This window comes from Micropterus dolomieu, linkage group LG06, assembly GCF_021292245.1.
Source record: "Micropterus dolomieu isolate WLL.071019.BEF.003 ecotype Adirondacks linkage group LG06, ASM2129224v1, whole genome shotgun sequence".
Lineage (NCBI taxonomy): Eukaryota > Metazoa > Chordata > Actinopteri > Centrarchiformes > Centrarchidae > Micropterus > Micropterus dolomieu.
In genome coordinates, this window is record NC_060155.1 from 22,777,645 (window position 1) to 22,795,145 (window position 17,501).

The following is a 17,501-nucleotide window of genomic DNA, read 5'->3' on the forward strand; positions in this document are numbered from 1 at the left end:
TTTGAAAACCCCTTATGTGGCACATCTTAATTATTATTTTTATTTGTAGCAGCCTTGTAGTATGCCTAGTAGTAGTAGTATTAGCAGTAGTTGTAGTAGTGGTAGTTGTAATTATTGCTTTGGATGATTGTGCAAACAGACAGTAACCACCAGGGGGCATTGCTAGTACATCATATCCTCCTTGCTGATCTCGATGATGCCGATCTTAAGTCTCACTCCACTACCATCCTTCTGTTTGGTATGTTTTAGGCTCTCCACCTAAAGGTTATGAAACACTGTAACCAATGCATCTGCTTCTCTTAGAAATGATTTGCTTAGTGAGGCTGAATCACATTATATGTATAGGTGAGAGACTGAGGGTGAAATTAGGTAAAAGAGAGAAATGTGAGAGGAGCAAATGTGAGGGAAGAAAAGAGTAAATGAGTAAGGAAGAAGAGGGGAAAGGGATGAGAGAGGAGAAATGGAGAGGAGGGTTTCAAGCTGGAAAACAGCCAATCTGACACACAGCTGGGGGCCAAACAAAGCCTTCTCCAGGATGATTAGGCAGGGAGGCAATAATGTACGTGTGTGTGTGTGTGTGTGTGTGTGTGTGTGTGTGTGTGTGTGTGTGTGTGTGTGTGTGTGTCTGTGTGTAGCTACTGATACAGACAGTTAAGAGGCAGAGTGGGATTATAGACAAAAATAAAATGTCTGTCTTTCTGAAGAGTGCATTTTGTGGAGCCACAGAGGAAAATGGTTGTGTGGTGTGTGTGTGTGTGTGTGTGTGTGTGTGTGTGTGTGCATGTGTGTTTAAATAAGTTAGACTAATGTTTCCCTTTAATAGACTTTATTAAATATCTTTTTGGAGATGGTATGATTCTGTTGAAGTGCCTACTGAAAACCTCCCGGGAAACATTGCCTTACAGCTGGCTTAATCAAAAAACAAAACAAAAAACAGACTGGCCACATAAAGTCAACAGATAACCTTAAATAGGATTTATGCAATTGTGCCATTCACGTATGGTCCCTAGATACCATAAAATACTTTGTTAACGTAAGTCTTATATAATACTGCCATAGTACACATCCATTTACAATGGAAGAAAGAAAGGTGAACATTGTGCAAAGACACAAACAGGAACTCTTTTAACAAGATATTCCATTGAGCTCCCATAACACTGAGAATACAGGTAATATGTATTACAATTAATATATTATATTACAGTAAATGCATTAGGATTAAGACAGATACAACAACCCTTCCTTCTCATTCTCTAGAGGAGAGTACATTCTCACATACTTGTGCTTCTCTCAAATAAAAGACTGGCGCGACAGCCAGAGGATTATATAGACATCATTCTTAATCTCATCAGAGGGCCAGTCAGTCATCTCAAAACATTCAGTCAAAAAGACTCACAATCACGGAAAGAAACACCATAGAAATTGCATCGCAGTCGAGGGTCAATAGGTAACATTTTACAAACACCTACAATCTATAAGAAGTTGAATAAGCAGGACAATGGATTGCTCTGTTCCCGATTCTCTTTCTTTGGCTGACAAATCACTATAAATAAACTTCTTACAAATGTATTACCGTGTAATACACATAAAGATACATTTACAATAAAATACCTGAATCTGCAAACAGTGGAAATGAAATAAATATTTTTTTTCTTATTTAATTAAATATTCATATTTTAACAATATTATAAACACATATGGGTATCGCATGAAACAAACAACGAGCCAGCGTTTTACATGTTTAAAGTTGTCACAGACTTGACATAGCTGTAGACATTTTAAATCTTAATCTTAAACCTCTACGAGCAAAAATATGGCAGACTGTAGATCAGTTGCTAAGGGTTATCTAACACCCCTCAGCTTAACACACTTGGTACCTACGGTGTGCACATAAGGTAATAATAAGCTTATTTTTAACATAGTGCTAGCCTAAAATACATGACAGGATACACTCATTGTGCCACATGCACACCTGCACACACACTGCTGCAAGGGCTTGGACATCGGTTTAGGACAAATAGGTCAGTGCACTGAGATTAAATATAATGTACAGCTGAAAGCACCAATGATTCAATTTTGTGTAGCAAATGTATGATACAGCAAAATAATGTTATGATAGTTTGTTATATTTTGATCTGTGCTTTTCTCCCTTTCTGTGGTTGACCACACACAGACACACGCGCGCGCACACACACACACACACACACACACACACACACACACACACACAGACATTAAAAGACAAACTACATTGGATGAGAAACTAGCTTACACGCACACACATTACAAGATTCCACAGTACACACATACATTAGTTTAGCAGATGTTTGTTGTACCTGGAGCCTTCAGATACTTAGTACTTACATATTTTGTCTAGAGGAGGAACTATGTGGGACGAGCAAGTAAGAAAGTCTCTCATTATGAGTTTCTCTTCCGTTAGAGAAACAGTCAAAATGCTTCAGGCTAAGATAGACCGGATAGAAAGAACCTAAAATACGTCCTATCACTATTCAGTCTGCAGCACTGTGAATGTTTCACCTCGTAGCATTTGTCTTGGAAATACACCGAGGCAGTGATGGCTGAGAGGTCTACAGGTCTTGAGCCATCCTCTCAATCTCATCAATGAGGAAGTCGATGTCAGACTGGGTGACCGCAGGGTTGGAGACGACCATACGGAAGAAGTTGACTTTATTCCCTTGAGGCTGGTAGCCCACCATGGTTGTCCCTGACTCCATCATCATGGCCTTGATCTTTGGCGCCACCTGGTGGAGTCAAAAAATTACAACGTACAACTGCATTACTGAAATAAAAAGTGTACATGAAAATATTGCTCTTTGGTTGTATGAATAAAAAGAAAGGGTAAACATGAAAGCTGAAGGTGATGAAATATCTGGACGTGATTCTTTTTCTACAGTTTCTTTTAATGTCTATTTAACAGAGACAATGGAGGATACAGTAATTGCACCATTTAAAGATTAAACCTCATTTCTATCTGTGCACAGGCCACCTGTGATGCGCAGGTTGACAAAGTAAAAAATAACATAGTCATTGACAGGTGTCTTACCCTGTGGAGTTTTTCTCGCCGCTCATCACCATCGGGCATGCCTCTCATGCTGGGTGGAATATACCAGAAGCAAACATTGGTGTGCTGGGGCTGTCGACAGGAATAAACACAGTTAATACGCACACACTTCTTTACACCACTCAAAAATGAAGAAACATGGAGTTAGAGGAAAGAGAGTAAGACAGCAATTAACATATTTATTTCTTGGTTAAACCCCCAAAATGGTTCCTGTCATGTCAGTATATGTTATTAATATATTGAATATTGAATTTTCCCCAGTGATTGAAAATAACATTGATAGAACAAAAAGAGACGCTCACCACTCCATCAAACACCATCTCATATCCCTCCCTGTTCTTGATCTTGTTGTACAGGTACTGAGACAGTTCCAAGCACTTGTCAATGTGCTGCTCAAACCCTATGGTACCCTGGAGGGAAAGAAAGTCAGTCAGTCAATAAACATTTAACAACAAAAAGAAGAGTATAAAGCTATAGCATCTGCTATAATAACACAATTCCTATTGGCTTGAAGACATTTGTGTATGTTGGTAAAAGAACAATTTACAAGTTATCAGGTATTTCTGTATGCGTCTTTCTTCCTTCATCTCACCTTGGCCTTCCACATGAGCCAGAACTTAAAGATGTCGACGTGTCGGCCACACTGGATTGCTTTGTCCCCTGTGTCGTAGGTGACGTCGTACTGTTTGTCTGGTTGGAACAGGTAGCCAGCACACATGGAATTGCAGCCTGCCAGGATTCCCTACAGACGCACACAGAGTACATACACTGTTGACCCTTTTTTCCACAACTGTAATGCCCATAGCAGGCTAGGACTATGTGGAACTTGGATCTACTACTAGTGATATGAAAGGTTACATTCATATGAACTTGTAATGTATAGCGGGTATTGTGCTCATTCTTAAAAAGAACGGCCTGTCATAACAATAATCCAGGAACAATGCACATTATTTAAATAAAACCTTCAAAATACAGTGTTTAAAAGGGTTTAAAATCTTCCTGAAATGTTGAGGTGTGTGTGTTTACTGTACCTTCTCTCTGACCAGGATTGCAGAGCACTGCAGAGGCACACCCATCATCTTGTGAGGGTTCCATGTGACAGAGTTGGCCCTGCCAAGTTTAATATATGTATAAATTTACTAAAGTAGTCTTAATGAAGATTTGCTTTAAATAGCAATACAGAGCAACCCATCATTTCACATGTACCTACCTCTCAACTCCATTAAGCTTATGGCGATGCTTCCTGGACATCAGTAGTCCACCACCCCACGCTCCCTGAGGAGACAGCACTTTTACTGAGGGGTACGCAAGCAAGGACATAGTACTCTTTCTACCAATATCAAAATAGTGCAGCATCCACTCCGATGTCAGATACTCACATCAACATGGAGCCACAAGTTGTACTTCTCGCAGATGTCAGCAATCTCATTGATGGGATCAAATGCACCGTAGACAGTCGACCCAGCCGTGGCATTCACAAACAATGGCACATAACCCTGCAGAATCGACACACAAGATCAAGTAAAAGAGCAAGAACAAATAAAGACATTAAATGAAAGGTAAAGGAGCAATGACACTGACCTTCTGTTTAGCATCAATAATCTTGGCCTCCAGATCTGCAGGAATGACTCTCCCCCTGAAAGAGCATCATATTAGCATCAAATACATGTCATACAAGAATCATCTCCTCTCTTCATGACATTGTTCACAAACAGTATTTTACGCTTTTACTGTTGTGGCTTTACATTTCTAAGATGAATTCCCCACCTCTCATCTGTGCTCAGCAGGATCACATTCTCAGTACCAAAGCCAAGAGCAGCTCCAGCCTTCTTTATGGAGTAGTGGCTCTGTAGGGACATTAGGTATATAATTCATATATCATTGAAATAATAGCTAAGTTTCCAGGAGAGTGAAGATGTTGTGATTTTTGCTAATTGAGCTTTGGCTTGTTTTCTGTCATGTTCTCAACTGTGCAATTCTTTACAGACAAAAGCAGATGCGATGAAATCAAAAGGAATCCATTAAACTAGCCATTGCCTTGATTCAAATAGACCTACTGATTATTACCGGACTTCTTCAATGGCCTCAATCTACAGCCGATGAAGCATAGCGCCTACTTTATTAGAATACCTAAAATGGACAGTGTGTGTATGTGTGTGTGTTCATGGTCACATACGTGTTCAGATGTGAAGAGGACAAGACGTGGAGCAGCAGACATGCCCTTGGTCTTGACCTCGGGGAAGTACTTGTAACGTGCGATCATCACGCTGTACATGTTGGAAATAGCGCCCCCTGTTGAGGAGAGACAGACACATTAACACCTTGCAAACCCGCATTAACACAACAACTGCAGTGCATGCTGGTAACAACAATATTATTACAGAAATTAAAATAGCAACTCATTAGACTTTCTGCTTATAGTTTTACCATCCAACACAAAATAACACACCCTCATCGTGTATATGGAAACTGTTATTTAAAGACTAACCCGGTGAAAAAATTCCGTCTCCCTCTCCATTGGGCCAACCAATCATCTCTCTCATTTTCTTCAGAGTCAGCTGCTCCATCAACACAAACACTGGAGCAATCTCATAGGTGAACCTGTCAATCATATCACAGAATGTATGAATATATCACGTCATTCAACATCACCGTAACGGCTGAGTCATTAACAACTACTCTGTGAGCAAGAGGAATAAAAGAGGATTCTTATGCACGCAGACACTTGCAGATTAGAAAGCCCAAATACAGACACACCAACACACACAAGCATTGGTTTTTCATTAGCTTCACTATAATTCCATCCACATAGCACAAACTGGGGTTGTGCTGATAGAGCTAATTAAAAAGTGTCTGATAGGATTCGGGAAGCAAACATTCATATTCAAATTCTTTCTAAAATCACTCAGTAGTTTCATTAAAGCCCACAAAGCTCTGATGGCTATCTGTCAATCCTGCCAATCTTAGTGAGTCTGAATGGGGCTGATTTGATGGCTGAGAGGACATGAACGTGTATTTTTAGCACATGTGTGCATGAGAAAGAAAGGCAGGCATGCAGAGAGAGTGTGTGTGTTTTAAAGAGATAACAGCCTCTGTGGACCCCAAAATTCAGATATAGAGGAAGACACCGTAATTTTTAATTGTCATTATTTCATTAAAAGAAAGAAAAAGAGAGAGAGAAGATTAAAAGACAAAAACAATATTTACAGGGAGATGAGAGGGAATAAAAACGATAGATATGTGTCTGTGTGGCTGGTAGCTCATTGAACAACAAAAGAGCAAAACTCCTGGAGAAGCTAAAGTAGATTACATGTGTCACAGAAAACCAACTCCCACAGTGAGGCCTGAGCTTTTGCTCTCTTCACTAACTGACGGGCCATCTCACCGCCTCCCACACACACCCTTAGGACTGATCCCTGTTTACCTTTACTTTTAATGAGGCCAGTTATACAACACTCCTCCACTCCCATCAACACCAGTACCATCTAAAACGACAATAACATTATCTCGTCTCTTTTGTCTTCACAAGTAGGTCTCTACACGAGGACTGAAACATTTTGGAAGCTTGGGTACAGAGGAGGAGAAATAAAGGCTGAGGGGAGACGAGAGCTGTTGGGAAACAATGCACTGAATGAAACTGTGACAGAGGACAACAAAGGAAGAGGAGGGGATGATATGGAGGCAGAGCAAGGAAAGCATACCGAAAAGAAATAGGACAACAAGGCGAAAGGCAGTGGCTGAAAATAGGAGACGAGAAAAGCTGTGGTTGAGGATGGATAGAAAATGAATTAAAAAAGGATGAAGAAATAGAGAAGAGAAAGACATTTGTGTGTGTAAACATCCCTGCTGAGGGGTTCGCCCACGGGATGGATTTGATTGGAACATTAGTTTCTGGTCAATACACCAGATCAGATTGTGACAGCTGGGTTTTGACTATGAATGGCGAAAACAAAGGATAAAATCAGAAAGAAGCCTCTCGGAGATCTAATTTCAGGAATATGGTGTTCTTTGATAGACTGGAATTATAGTTCATATAAGGAACACAAAAATGCCTAATATCTTGGATGTATCACTTTAATTTCTTCTTCAAATGAATCTCAACCGTAGCAGAAAAGGGACAAAACCAGTGCACCTTTTTCAAAGTCCCTTTTTTCTCTGTGAGTCATTTCACGCTGCAATGACAATAATGGTGATCATTATCACAATCAGAGCCAATCATTGGTCTTTTCAGGGTGAAAATTACCCCTCAGTCACCTGCCTTTCTCCAGGGACAGCCCCTAAATGCCCTTATTATCATCATCAAGGGCACTCAATGTGTGTGAGTCTGTGTTTGAATGTGTGTGTGCGTGTCTCTATGTGACTAACCCTGTGACCCCCAAACACACTCTGCTCTCTCAAACCCTCAAAGGAGCACTGAGTCAGTCGGTATCCACAGGGACAATAGAGGCGGAATGAGCACTCCGCAGGGAGCTGCAGCAGCCAGTTGCCACAGTGTGACTGGGTTTTCTGTGCAGCCGGAGGACATTGTGTGTCAGTGTGGGGCCCAGCTGGCCTATCTGCTAAGACCAGCTCACAATGAGCCTGCAGTCAATGGACTGGAAACCCTAGCTGCTGTATCTGGGACAGCCAGAGCTGGTGTGTGTGTGTGTCATTATGAAAGAGTGCGCGAGTGTGTGAATTCAATGGCCCTGTCTCTTTGGGCATTCTTCCAACCGGGAGATGAGATGGGAAAGTTTTTCCTAAGAGGGGGAAAGGGGGTAGTTTCCTAAGCTAATGTTTTGAGAAATTGGATAAACTAAGTGTCTCAATGTTCCTTTCGTTTTGGTTACATTGATCTTTTCTTTAGCAGCCAGTCTAGGGGAAAATGTAGAGGCCACAATATTAAGAGAATATTGAATGCTCAATTTGTGTATGTGAGTGGTGTATACTGTCCTCAGTCCACCACTTATATCTTGGTTGGTGTTTTTGCACTGTGAAGGTCATGCTGTCTTTGTAGCTAGTATATCTCACTTTGTACCATGAACTCCAAGTGTCTCAACATTGTATCACCAAGTTTTAGATATTTGTTGTACTAATTTATTGATATTTAAGGAACTGATTCTGCTTTAAAATCTCTTTTTAAATGCTGTTAGAATTCTGTCAGTTTTCTTGCCTTCTGTCTGGAGCTCAGTAATTGTCAGGGCATATGTAGTTTTTGTTGATTTTTCTCTTTCATACATAAGGGTAGACCTGAAACAATAAGTCGGTCGATCGACTAATTGTTGATTTTTTTTCAAGCAAAATTGCCAAACGATCTCTAACTCCAGCTTTTAAATTCTGAGAATTTGCTGCTTTTCTTCATTTTACGTAATAGCAAATCGAATATTTTTAGGTTTTGGACTGTTGGTCAGACAAAACAGGACATTTAATCATGTCATCGTAGGCTTTTGGGAAAGTGTACTGTAGACATTTTGTTTGTGTCTTTGACATTTTAGAGACCAAATGACGAATCAATTTAAGCTGTGGTAGGCATCTTGGAGAAATCAGTAAGAGACAGCTAGGCAGCCGAAACAGTCGCCCCGCAGAAACCAGAAACAGAAACAGAAGAAGTATCACTCAAGGACAATTTTCACTCTGAAATCTAGTTGCGGTCAGTGGAAACGTGAGTCAGAGTTGGAGAGAGGAGTTTGTTGTGTTGGAGTAACTTTCGGAAAGAAAGTCTTGCTAACAGTTCCTCTATGCTACACATCTCCTCTCCGCTACAATATGTTGCAGCCACTGTAGCCGTTGACGACTGAAGCCACCTACTGCACGTATTTCAAAAGTTTTTGTACTTGCATTTTTAAACCCCAAAATATGTGAAAATAGGGCCAAGGTATGAAAATACAGAAATTATCCTTTATGACACAGATACTGGATTTTTTTTGTGTGTTAGAGCATTTAATGTATTGATTGTTGGATATAAAGAGAATTCCAACAAATATAACAAAAAGATGCTTCTGAAATGAAATGCCCAGCTTGAACTGAGACATTAACCGGCAGATTAAATGATCATTAGATCAGATGAAAATAATCATTAGTTGCAGCCCTCTATAAGAGTGCTGTACATTTTCACATGTTCTTCTCTGGGCATCCCTTTAAGGCAGTCTTAATACTGTAAATATTGCTATGAATAAGCATCAAATATTTTAAATATTTTGTAGATTGTCTCATTTTTGAGGAGTTCATGTTTATTCCAGTGAGGAAATCAACTGACAGATTTATTCATTTCTCCACTGAGAATAAATTAAAAGAGCTGTAAATATTCAGCTGGCAAGATGTGCATTGCTTTGTGTGTAACAATGAGCGTGTGTCTGTTATTCAATATTCTGATATTGTACAGCAGTATTACGACAATGTTCCTTCTTCTTTTCCAGTGATCATAACACAAGGTTACAGCTTATTTGCAGCCTGTGTGTGTGAGAGAGTTTGTGTGTGTGTAGCTGTGTTCAGAGTGTGCAATGTTGATGTGGTTCGTGCCCTCTTTCAGACTGGGCCACCATGTAACTGTGACCTGAGATCAATATACAATCTAACCACCCCTGGGGCTAGGCTGCCTCGGATATACAGTACAGCACAGTGGCAACCTGCCATCTGTCAATACACAATCTCAACAGGACAAACCAAACACTTTATATAACGGTGACCAATTGTGGCGTGAGCTGAGGGGAACACCATGAGCACCTTCACCATGACTTTATATGATAATGACTCTGGGTTATTACCAGTAGCCTACAAACAAGAAATCTCTGTTGTCCTGTCCTAACATTTAGAGGTCTTTCCCCTGTATGGATAAGAATTGTGTTTGGGCACATACTGTATGACTCACATGTTGGTGTTAGCAGTGGAGGTGAGCCACTCTCCAGCCAAGCCGATGATGTCCAGGCCAGAAGACAACTGGTTGAAGAATCGCGGGTGACCTGAACATAAAAATATATACATAATGACATTCCTATTAACATGGCTTTAATGCCTCTATGAGGGAATCATGTTTTATTTAAAGAGAAAGCAATAAGAAAGACAGCCACTGATATGTTTGCCTTGTCCTGGGTACATAAAAAACCTTTATGAAGGTATATAATGACTATGGATTTCATTTTATATTCTCCTGGTCAGCCATGAAACCTAAGGGATCTGACATTGCACTGTTCATTGTACCATAATTACATTGGTAACAAGGCTATGTGACAGCCATTTAGACTCTAAGGTGCTTGAACACACAGTCCCCGTCAACAGGCCGGGAGCCTAAATGCAGTCACGGATACAAGCACCTTGTGAAGGCAGTGCTGCGTGGCTCACATAATAAATATGTCTGTCATATTAAGTTACTTATGAATAAAAATATCAAATATATGGAAAATAAATATAATTTTGTGTGTATGTTAAATAAGCTGACTGTGCTGCTTAACAGCGAGAGGAAAGAAAGATCAGATTTACATTCCAGCACCGCGGACAGCTCCTCCAGTCGCACATCACACAATTCAGCCTCAAACATGTTCTGAGAGGCACTAAAAAGCACCATGCCACTGAAAAGAAAAGTGGTGCTGAGGCATGGACACAGTACACCCTGTGTGATATATAAAACCCGAGGGACAGTTTGAGGGTGGTCATTTTTAACAGCTTGAAACAGCCCGTGTTAGGATGCCCTCAGGCGACACTTGGTTTAATAACTCGAGGGGAAAGAAAAGGGGGATGTCAACTGAATTACCAGGGGGACAATAAAGAAGGCAGTCATCATAACAGGCTGTATACTGTCTGGCCAGCAACTTCTTCTCTAATGGTTTGTGTTGAATTCAGTACAATAGTCAGTATTAACTTACATGAAAGTTATTAAATGGACGCATGTTTCTGAGAATATATATCATCATATTATAGGAATATCATCTGAGATACCATCAAAGATACTTTTATTAACTTGAACTCTCATAGAATGTTTTGTATAATATTGTAAATAACGATATGTGTGTCTGCAGGGCCTTTTCACATTTTAACAGTGTCTTTTTGCTAAATCACATACACCACCATATGAATTATTCAAAATCCCCAAGCTTTGAAATCATATTCCCAACTCATACTAGGTGACCCCCCTTTTATCTTAGATACAGCTATAGTTTAACCTTGAAGGTGTCCTACCTGTCCGGACGCCATATTTCAGCGTGTCCCTGCAGTCCACCAGGATCTGCTCCAGGGATTCAGGCTGGTCGGACAGCTCCAGGTTGAAGCCCTCCATGCCCTCAAGGAGCTGGTGAGGGTGGTGGAAGTCCAGCACCTTGGTGGAGCGGTCGAAAGTCTTCTTGACGTAGTTGGTGAGGATGTCGACCATCTCCAACAAAAACTGTATGGTAGGCTCCTCTCCATTTTTGGCTGGCAGCAGGTCTAAGAGGTGAGGAGTGACAGTGGAAACTTAGCCTGGGTCTTTTGCCGATGCTGTGGCTGTAACTTAGCCTTTAGAAAGTCCAAATCTGACTTTGTATTTCTTAAAATGTTTCTGTTGGTGACGTATGTCTAATAATGAATTATTCTGGTCGAATAAAGTAACGTTTAGTAGGCTAATATAGGGTAATACTAGGCTAGCCTACTGTCATTAGTAACTCCTCCATTTATTGCCATACATTTTGGCTTCCTGGCTTTAAACTGAGAAATGCATCGTTCTTAACAGGAAATAGCAACATTAGGTTCGTTTTCTATATTGTCCAAATATATTATTAGGTTATGCCTCTAACTTTGGTCGTTGTCCAAAGTCGATTTTTGAGTTATTATCACAGTGTAAGTAGGCCAACAACATTGTGGCTTCTAAGAGATAACATAAGAAAATGCATAGGCTTATTCAACAGATAAGAAACTGAAGATTTGCACAAAGGCGCAAACGGTCATTTAATTTGAATTAATGAGCGTGCGCTCGTAAATTGTTCCAGAAATGAACAATCTTTTACGTTGATGTGTCTGGCTGGAATAGTGTAGTTCTCACCTCTGGCGAACAGGTTGGAGAAGTCGGTCTCGGTGAGGCGGTAGCGCGCGTCCCTGTCACTGTTGTCGCACGACAGCAGGTTCTTCTGGCCCGCGAGCCTCCCCTTCTCGTCGAGACTGTTGTTCTTCTGCAGGAACCCTAGGGTGTTACACGGTGGAGGGCAGGAGTTATCACCAAACATCTCCATTCCACAAAAAAAACTAAATTATGGGCCAAAAAAATACAAGAAAGAGAAATTAATCTCAAAATTCCGGCGTTATTTAGTCAAATATATATGAATATGAAAGTGGCAGCGTTTGATAACTAGGGCCTCTCTTTGTCAGTCAGCTCCTAATGCTTAATTCTTTAATCGGAAATGCGGAGGCCAAACTTATATAGGCCTAGGCCATGTAGGTAAGGAAGAGGGACCACCAGTTTAAATCTGTGTGTGTGTGTGTGTGTGTGTGTGTGAGCGCGTGCGCGTGTGGGTGCCCTCCCCACCCTGTGACATCACCACCACACCCCAGTCAGGATGTCCCCAGTCCACAGACTGATCGGCTCAGTGGGCAGCCCGTGGCGATGACTCAGCCAATAACTACACATCCTGGGGTTAATGCAGGAAGGTTGCACAGAGCCCTAAACCAGTCTGCCCCTGCAAAGCATATGGCCTATGTTTTGAACTCCATGATTGATCAGATTTCTGCAGGCTATAGGCCCTCTTTATCTGTAGGAAAGTGTGGGAAAGTGTGGTAAAGTGTGGGCCTAATTGTGCGCAAAGCACATGGAAATATTGTCTCATATTTTTCAATGGAAAGTCTATAATGCATTGCTCATTAAATACCCAATGACATATTCAAAATCAATGTGCGAGACCATCTATACTACCATAGCCTCCATTTAGAACTATCCCCACTCAATTTCCATTCCAGCCCATTAAAATGTAATTTAGACCAATCAAAATCCACTGGTCAATTTCTCATTCTCAGAAATGGCAACTTCAAACGTATTCGATCTTTTTGGTCTTAACTAATTTCTGCAATAGCAAACAGGCCAATAATATTCGGTTTCAATGGACCATATCTATGACATTCATATACCTTTGCATAGCTGCAAGAAAAACACATCATCCATACGTTTTAATTTTTGATTCACTGAAAGAAACAAATTCCTTTAAAGGATGGAGAAATAAACTCGCCTTCCCTGCAACGTCACACCCGCTATTCTCCACTGTAATATAGACTGTGTGAGATTGAAAGCAGATCAAAGAACAGATGTAGAAAAAAAACTGGATTTTTTGTTTTAGAAGAAATATTTGAATGGGAAATGAAAATACTAATTTATTTGCATGTTATGATAAGGACCATTCTGGGCTATATAGCATATATTCACAGGCCTGTCTCGTGGATGTTTCTCTTGGTGGTGAAATGGGAAAGACATGGGGGTTTCATGGGCGGTCACGAGTGGTGATCCTGGGCTCTCATCATCAGACCTACAGGCTAATGTCCACTGACCTTTAGAAGATGGAAACACATAGTGACAGTCGTGGATGGCCCTGCTCTAACAGCCTTTATAATGGCCTATTTCAGGCCTCGCTTTTATTTATTAGAAAAATAAGAGAGAATAAAAGCCACCCTATGGTTAAAATGTTAAAGAAATAGAGGCAAGAAATGCATATCACAAGAGGCCTATTATGGAGACATGTTAACATACATCCCTAAATACGTCCTTCCCAAATGGCATATTTTCTAATATGTCAAAAATGTGACTATAAAAATATTGCATGTTGAAAGAAGTGGAGCATTTTATGTGCCCTGGAAACTTACCACAAATCTTCATCCCCAGCTTCCGTGTGCATCCGTGCATCCACGCATATTCGTAGGCTAAAACAGAATGAACGTTTGAGTTTCTGAAGAGGCAGGCCGCCGAGACAACGTGGATGAGCGGGTGATGGATATAAAGCTGGTGGAGCACAGTGAGCACAGTGGAAGCGGGATGCGGACGGCTCTTGGCCAGGTGTGTGATTCTGAACACTCAGGTTCTTTTTGGTATTTTATTGTGGGCTCTTTAAAGCACTGAGTCATTTGTTTCTGATTAGTGTGGCTCAATGAGGCCTTAGTTTAGTGAGAATGTATTTTATACTTTTTATTTACCACAGCGCCCACTGATCTTAAAGGGGATGGGTCCCTTTATGATCCGATTTCCGATTTAAGTTCAATCAATATTCACCGACAGTGGTCCACACGGCAGATCCACGCCGGCTCACACACCCAGCCAAGGGGCGGACTGGAATTAACGCCCGTGAAATGAGTTCACGGAGGACGGAAGAAATTAATTGAGTGAAACACAGTATGTGACTGGAGCGAGCTGGTAATGTCTGTGGCCGGGAAGACTATAGCCGGCGTGATGCAGAAACGCATAGTATAGTGCGTCAAACACATACACACATCATGCACACACACACACACACACACACACACACACACACACACACACACACACACACACACACACACACCCACAGACCGGAGCGTGGACATGCGTGAGCAGAGATGGAGCAGAAGCCAGAGGGAATAAAATGGAGAGCGCACGGCAGCAGAGCCACAGCGAGGCGGCGGATACACCTGATGGAAAACTTTCAAAACAAAAACAAGTATTTAAATTTACTGAAGCAATTTCATTCTGAGAGAAACTAGAGAACAGCTCGAGGTACTGAGGCCAAGGCATACAACCAGGCAGACACGCGCGCGCATACACAACACCAACACATACACACATAGGCTACATTGCAAGCCGCCAGGCGTGAGATGGAGCGTGGCAGAGAGATAATGGCAACATCCAGCAGCAGTATACCAGCAAGTCAGACAAAACAAACATCTTCTTTTAATGGGCTTTTCTCGGTACAAACCCACATTTGAAATATGTCTGAGATTTTTATAGAAATGTTTACTGACACCCAAGGGCCACAAATACAATTTTCAAAAATATGTTATTCGATAGAAAGAGAAAATACTAACGTGAAATCTGCACTGGCCCCTAGGAACTGAATCTTATTTCCTCTTACATTGGACTGAAGACAAAAACCTGTAATTATTTCCCCGCGTTGCACTGCACATGGCCGCTCAAGTGTACTATAATGGGGTCGATTTTGTGCATGCAACAAAGGCTTAAATGATGAATTAACCCATAGGTTAATGTATCCCTAAATAGGTCCAGCCACTTCTTAAAATTACCAGCAACATTTCAACATTTCAAGAGCAACTAATCTATGCAGCCTTGAGGCCCTAATGCATCCAACGAGATTAGATGAATTATGACAGAAATAAATCATCATATTTTTTGCGAAATTTGTCGAAATCATAAAATATACTATTGAAACCAAGAGAATGAAGACGTTGTTGCAATAAAACAGGGGTCCAAATTCAAATCAGGAATATATTTTCGATCAGTAAATGCATAGGCCTATTCATTCAGAAATGTAATCACTAAATGCTTTTCGATCATTATAAATACCAATGCCTTAATTGCAAATTATTTCAGCGCCAGGTCCACCGCTGGTCCGCCAGGCAGCGACAGGCAGCTGTGATGGCTCTGTTTTTAACCGAGTGATTAACGACGGAGCCCACACAGCAAATGACCCGGGCGAGACTCGCTTTTATCAGACAGAGAAGGAGGGGAGAGAGAGACAGAGGGGCAGACAGATCCAGAGGGAGAGAGAGAGAGAGAGAGAGAGAGAGAGGTGCGTGGGATGAAGTGTTTTTAAACCTTCGTGTTGGCAATGAACCACTGCATAAGTGTCTTTGAGCAAGGCACCGAGTCGCGTCAGATCCAGGGGGCTGATTCTGTAAGCACAGCCTGAACGCTCCGGAGATGGACAGCCTTAACTAAAATTTACCCTCGGCGATCGATACTGGATCACGGTGCTGTTAACAGAGAGAGATGTGTGAGGACGTACTTGTGGATGGAGGTCTTAAATTGGCGGAGTTGGGGTCCTGGTCGCCGTCGGTGGTTCTCGGTTCAGACGTGGCCATCAGTCCTCTGTTAACTGATCTCCAGAATAATTCAACTGCAAACCAAACGGTCCACGGTTAGGAGAGACCAGGTCTGCTTATCCAATTCAGGCCTGATACATACATGCACACATAAATATATATATTGAATAACTAAAATTGATTTAATGGGTAGGCCAAGGTTTGATCAGAAAGTGGTGTGAACAAAGCCGCGCAATTTGGAAATTTGGAGAGAATTTCGCACGACACATAAGCAATACGACATTATATATTCCCAGGTCCAGTCCAATGTCCAGAATACGGAGCCAATATTAAAGATAAAATTCAAAAAGTTGTTATCAGGGACCTGGACCAATAGGAAACAGATAATGGCTCGTTGGAGGAAAATGATCATTAGATGTCTTGGGCAGAGAGGCATCAGACCATTAAAATCTATGAGCTTTATGTCTGTGATCATCACTGCACTCACAACACGCTGATATTTCTAAGGACTAAAAACAAGAAGATTAAAAAAAAAAAAAAAGGATTAATTCAGGCCGCCGTGTAAGGAGGCATATCAGAAAAGAAATGGTTATTATTGGTGAAATAACACCTAATCTACACAGACTGATTTATTAAAGATGCAACTATTATGTCCACATAAATAGCCTACGTAATTCACCTATTGACTTAGCAATCGACATTTCAATTAAGTTGCGCTTTGAACAAGCATATCCCACACCATCATCACTCAGTGTCATCATGGCATGAGAGACAGACTGAACTACTAATGAATTCCTTCTGTCACTAATCTGAGACTGATACCTTTCAAACGGTACAGCGAATTACAGCATATTTTTAATAGTAGCCTAATTTAATATTCTCCAAAATAACCCGACGTTATGATCTGTGAATATGTCTATGAAGGAATATGAAACCTATCAATACAGCCTATCAAGGGCGCCGCTGAAATGAAAGGCGTCTTACCGGCTCACGGGCGCACAGGTTGTCGTGTCCAAACTATAACTAGATGTTACAATTGCCACTCAAAGGCGCGACAAGGAACAGTCCAGTGGCGGCGATGGCTGAATATCAACAGAGCGAACTAATACAATCCCATCCAGCGGCGCGCAAGTGACCCTTTCTCCCTCAAGAATATTTTTTATTCGTTATTTATATCTCAGGCTCCGGCTGCCCATTGGTCTCTTCACTCAGGCATGAGTCACAGCCTTGCCTCCTTCTGACGACTAATGAAGCTTCCCTGAGTGCTACTGACAGCCACAATCCACTTTAAGAAGCCTAAAAAGCAAAAGGAAAAACACCAGTGACGTATGCCCGCTCTGCTGTGTGTCTGTGTGTGCATGTGTGGGTCTCCAGGTGTGGGTGGGTGTCACGGGATGGAGGATGGAGACTTGAATGTGAAATGTGGGTTACATAGAAATTGACCTTGAGAGGAAAAAACACAGTT

The 17,501-nt window shown here is 41.3% G+C and overlaps 1 protein-coding gene across 1 annotated transcript; it reads right to left on the minus strand.

Moving 5' to 3' along the window:
• Positions 1-1,713: 1,713 nt before the first annotated feature.
• On the minus strand, positions 1,714-17,128 carry LOC123972232 (glutamate decarboxylase 1-like). Its single transcript, XM_046051571.1, has 17 exons — positions 17,021-17,128; positions 16,000-16,110; positions 13,871-13,927; positions 12,069-12,206; positions 11,234-11,476; positions 9,930-10,020; positions 5,571-5,683; positions 5,259-5,374; positions 4,850-4,929; positions 4,664-4,718; positions 4,462-4,578; positions 4,293-4,357; positions 4,114-4,192; positions 3,675-3,824; positions 3,385-3,492; positions 3,065-3,154; positions 1,714-2,762 (listed from the first exon to the last, which is right to left on the minus strand). The coding sequence occupies exons 2-17, from the start codon at positions 16,073-16,075 to the stop codon at positions 2,589-2,591; spliced, it is 1,752 nt and encodes a 583-aa protein (XP_045907527.1). The 5' UTR covers positions 16,076-16,110; positions 17,021-17,128; the 3' UTR covers positions 1,714-2,588.
• Between the last annotated feature and the right edge of the window lie 373 nt (positions 17,129-17,501).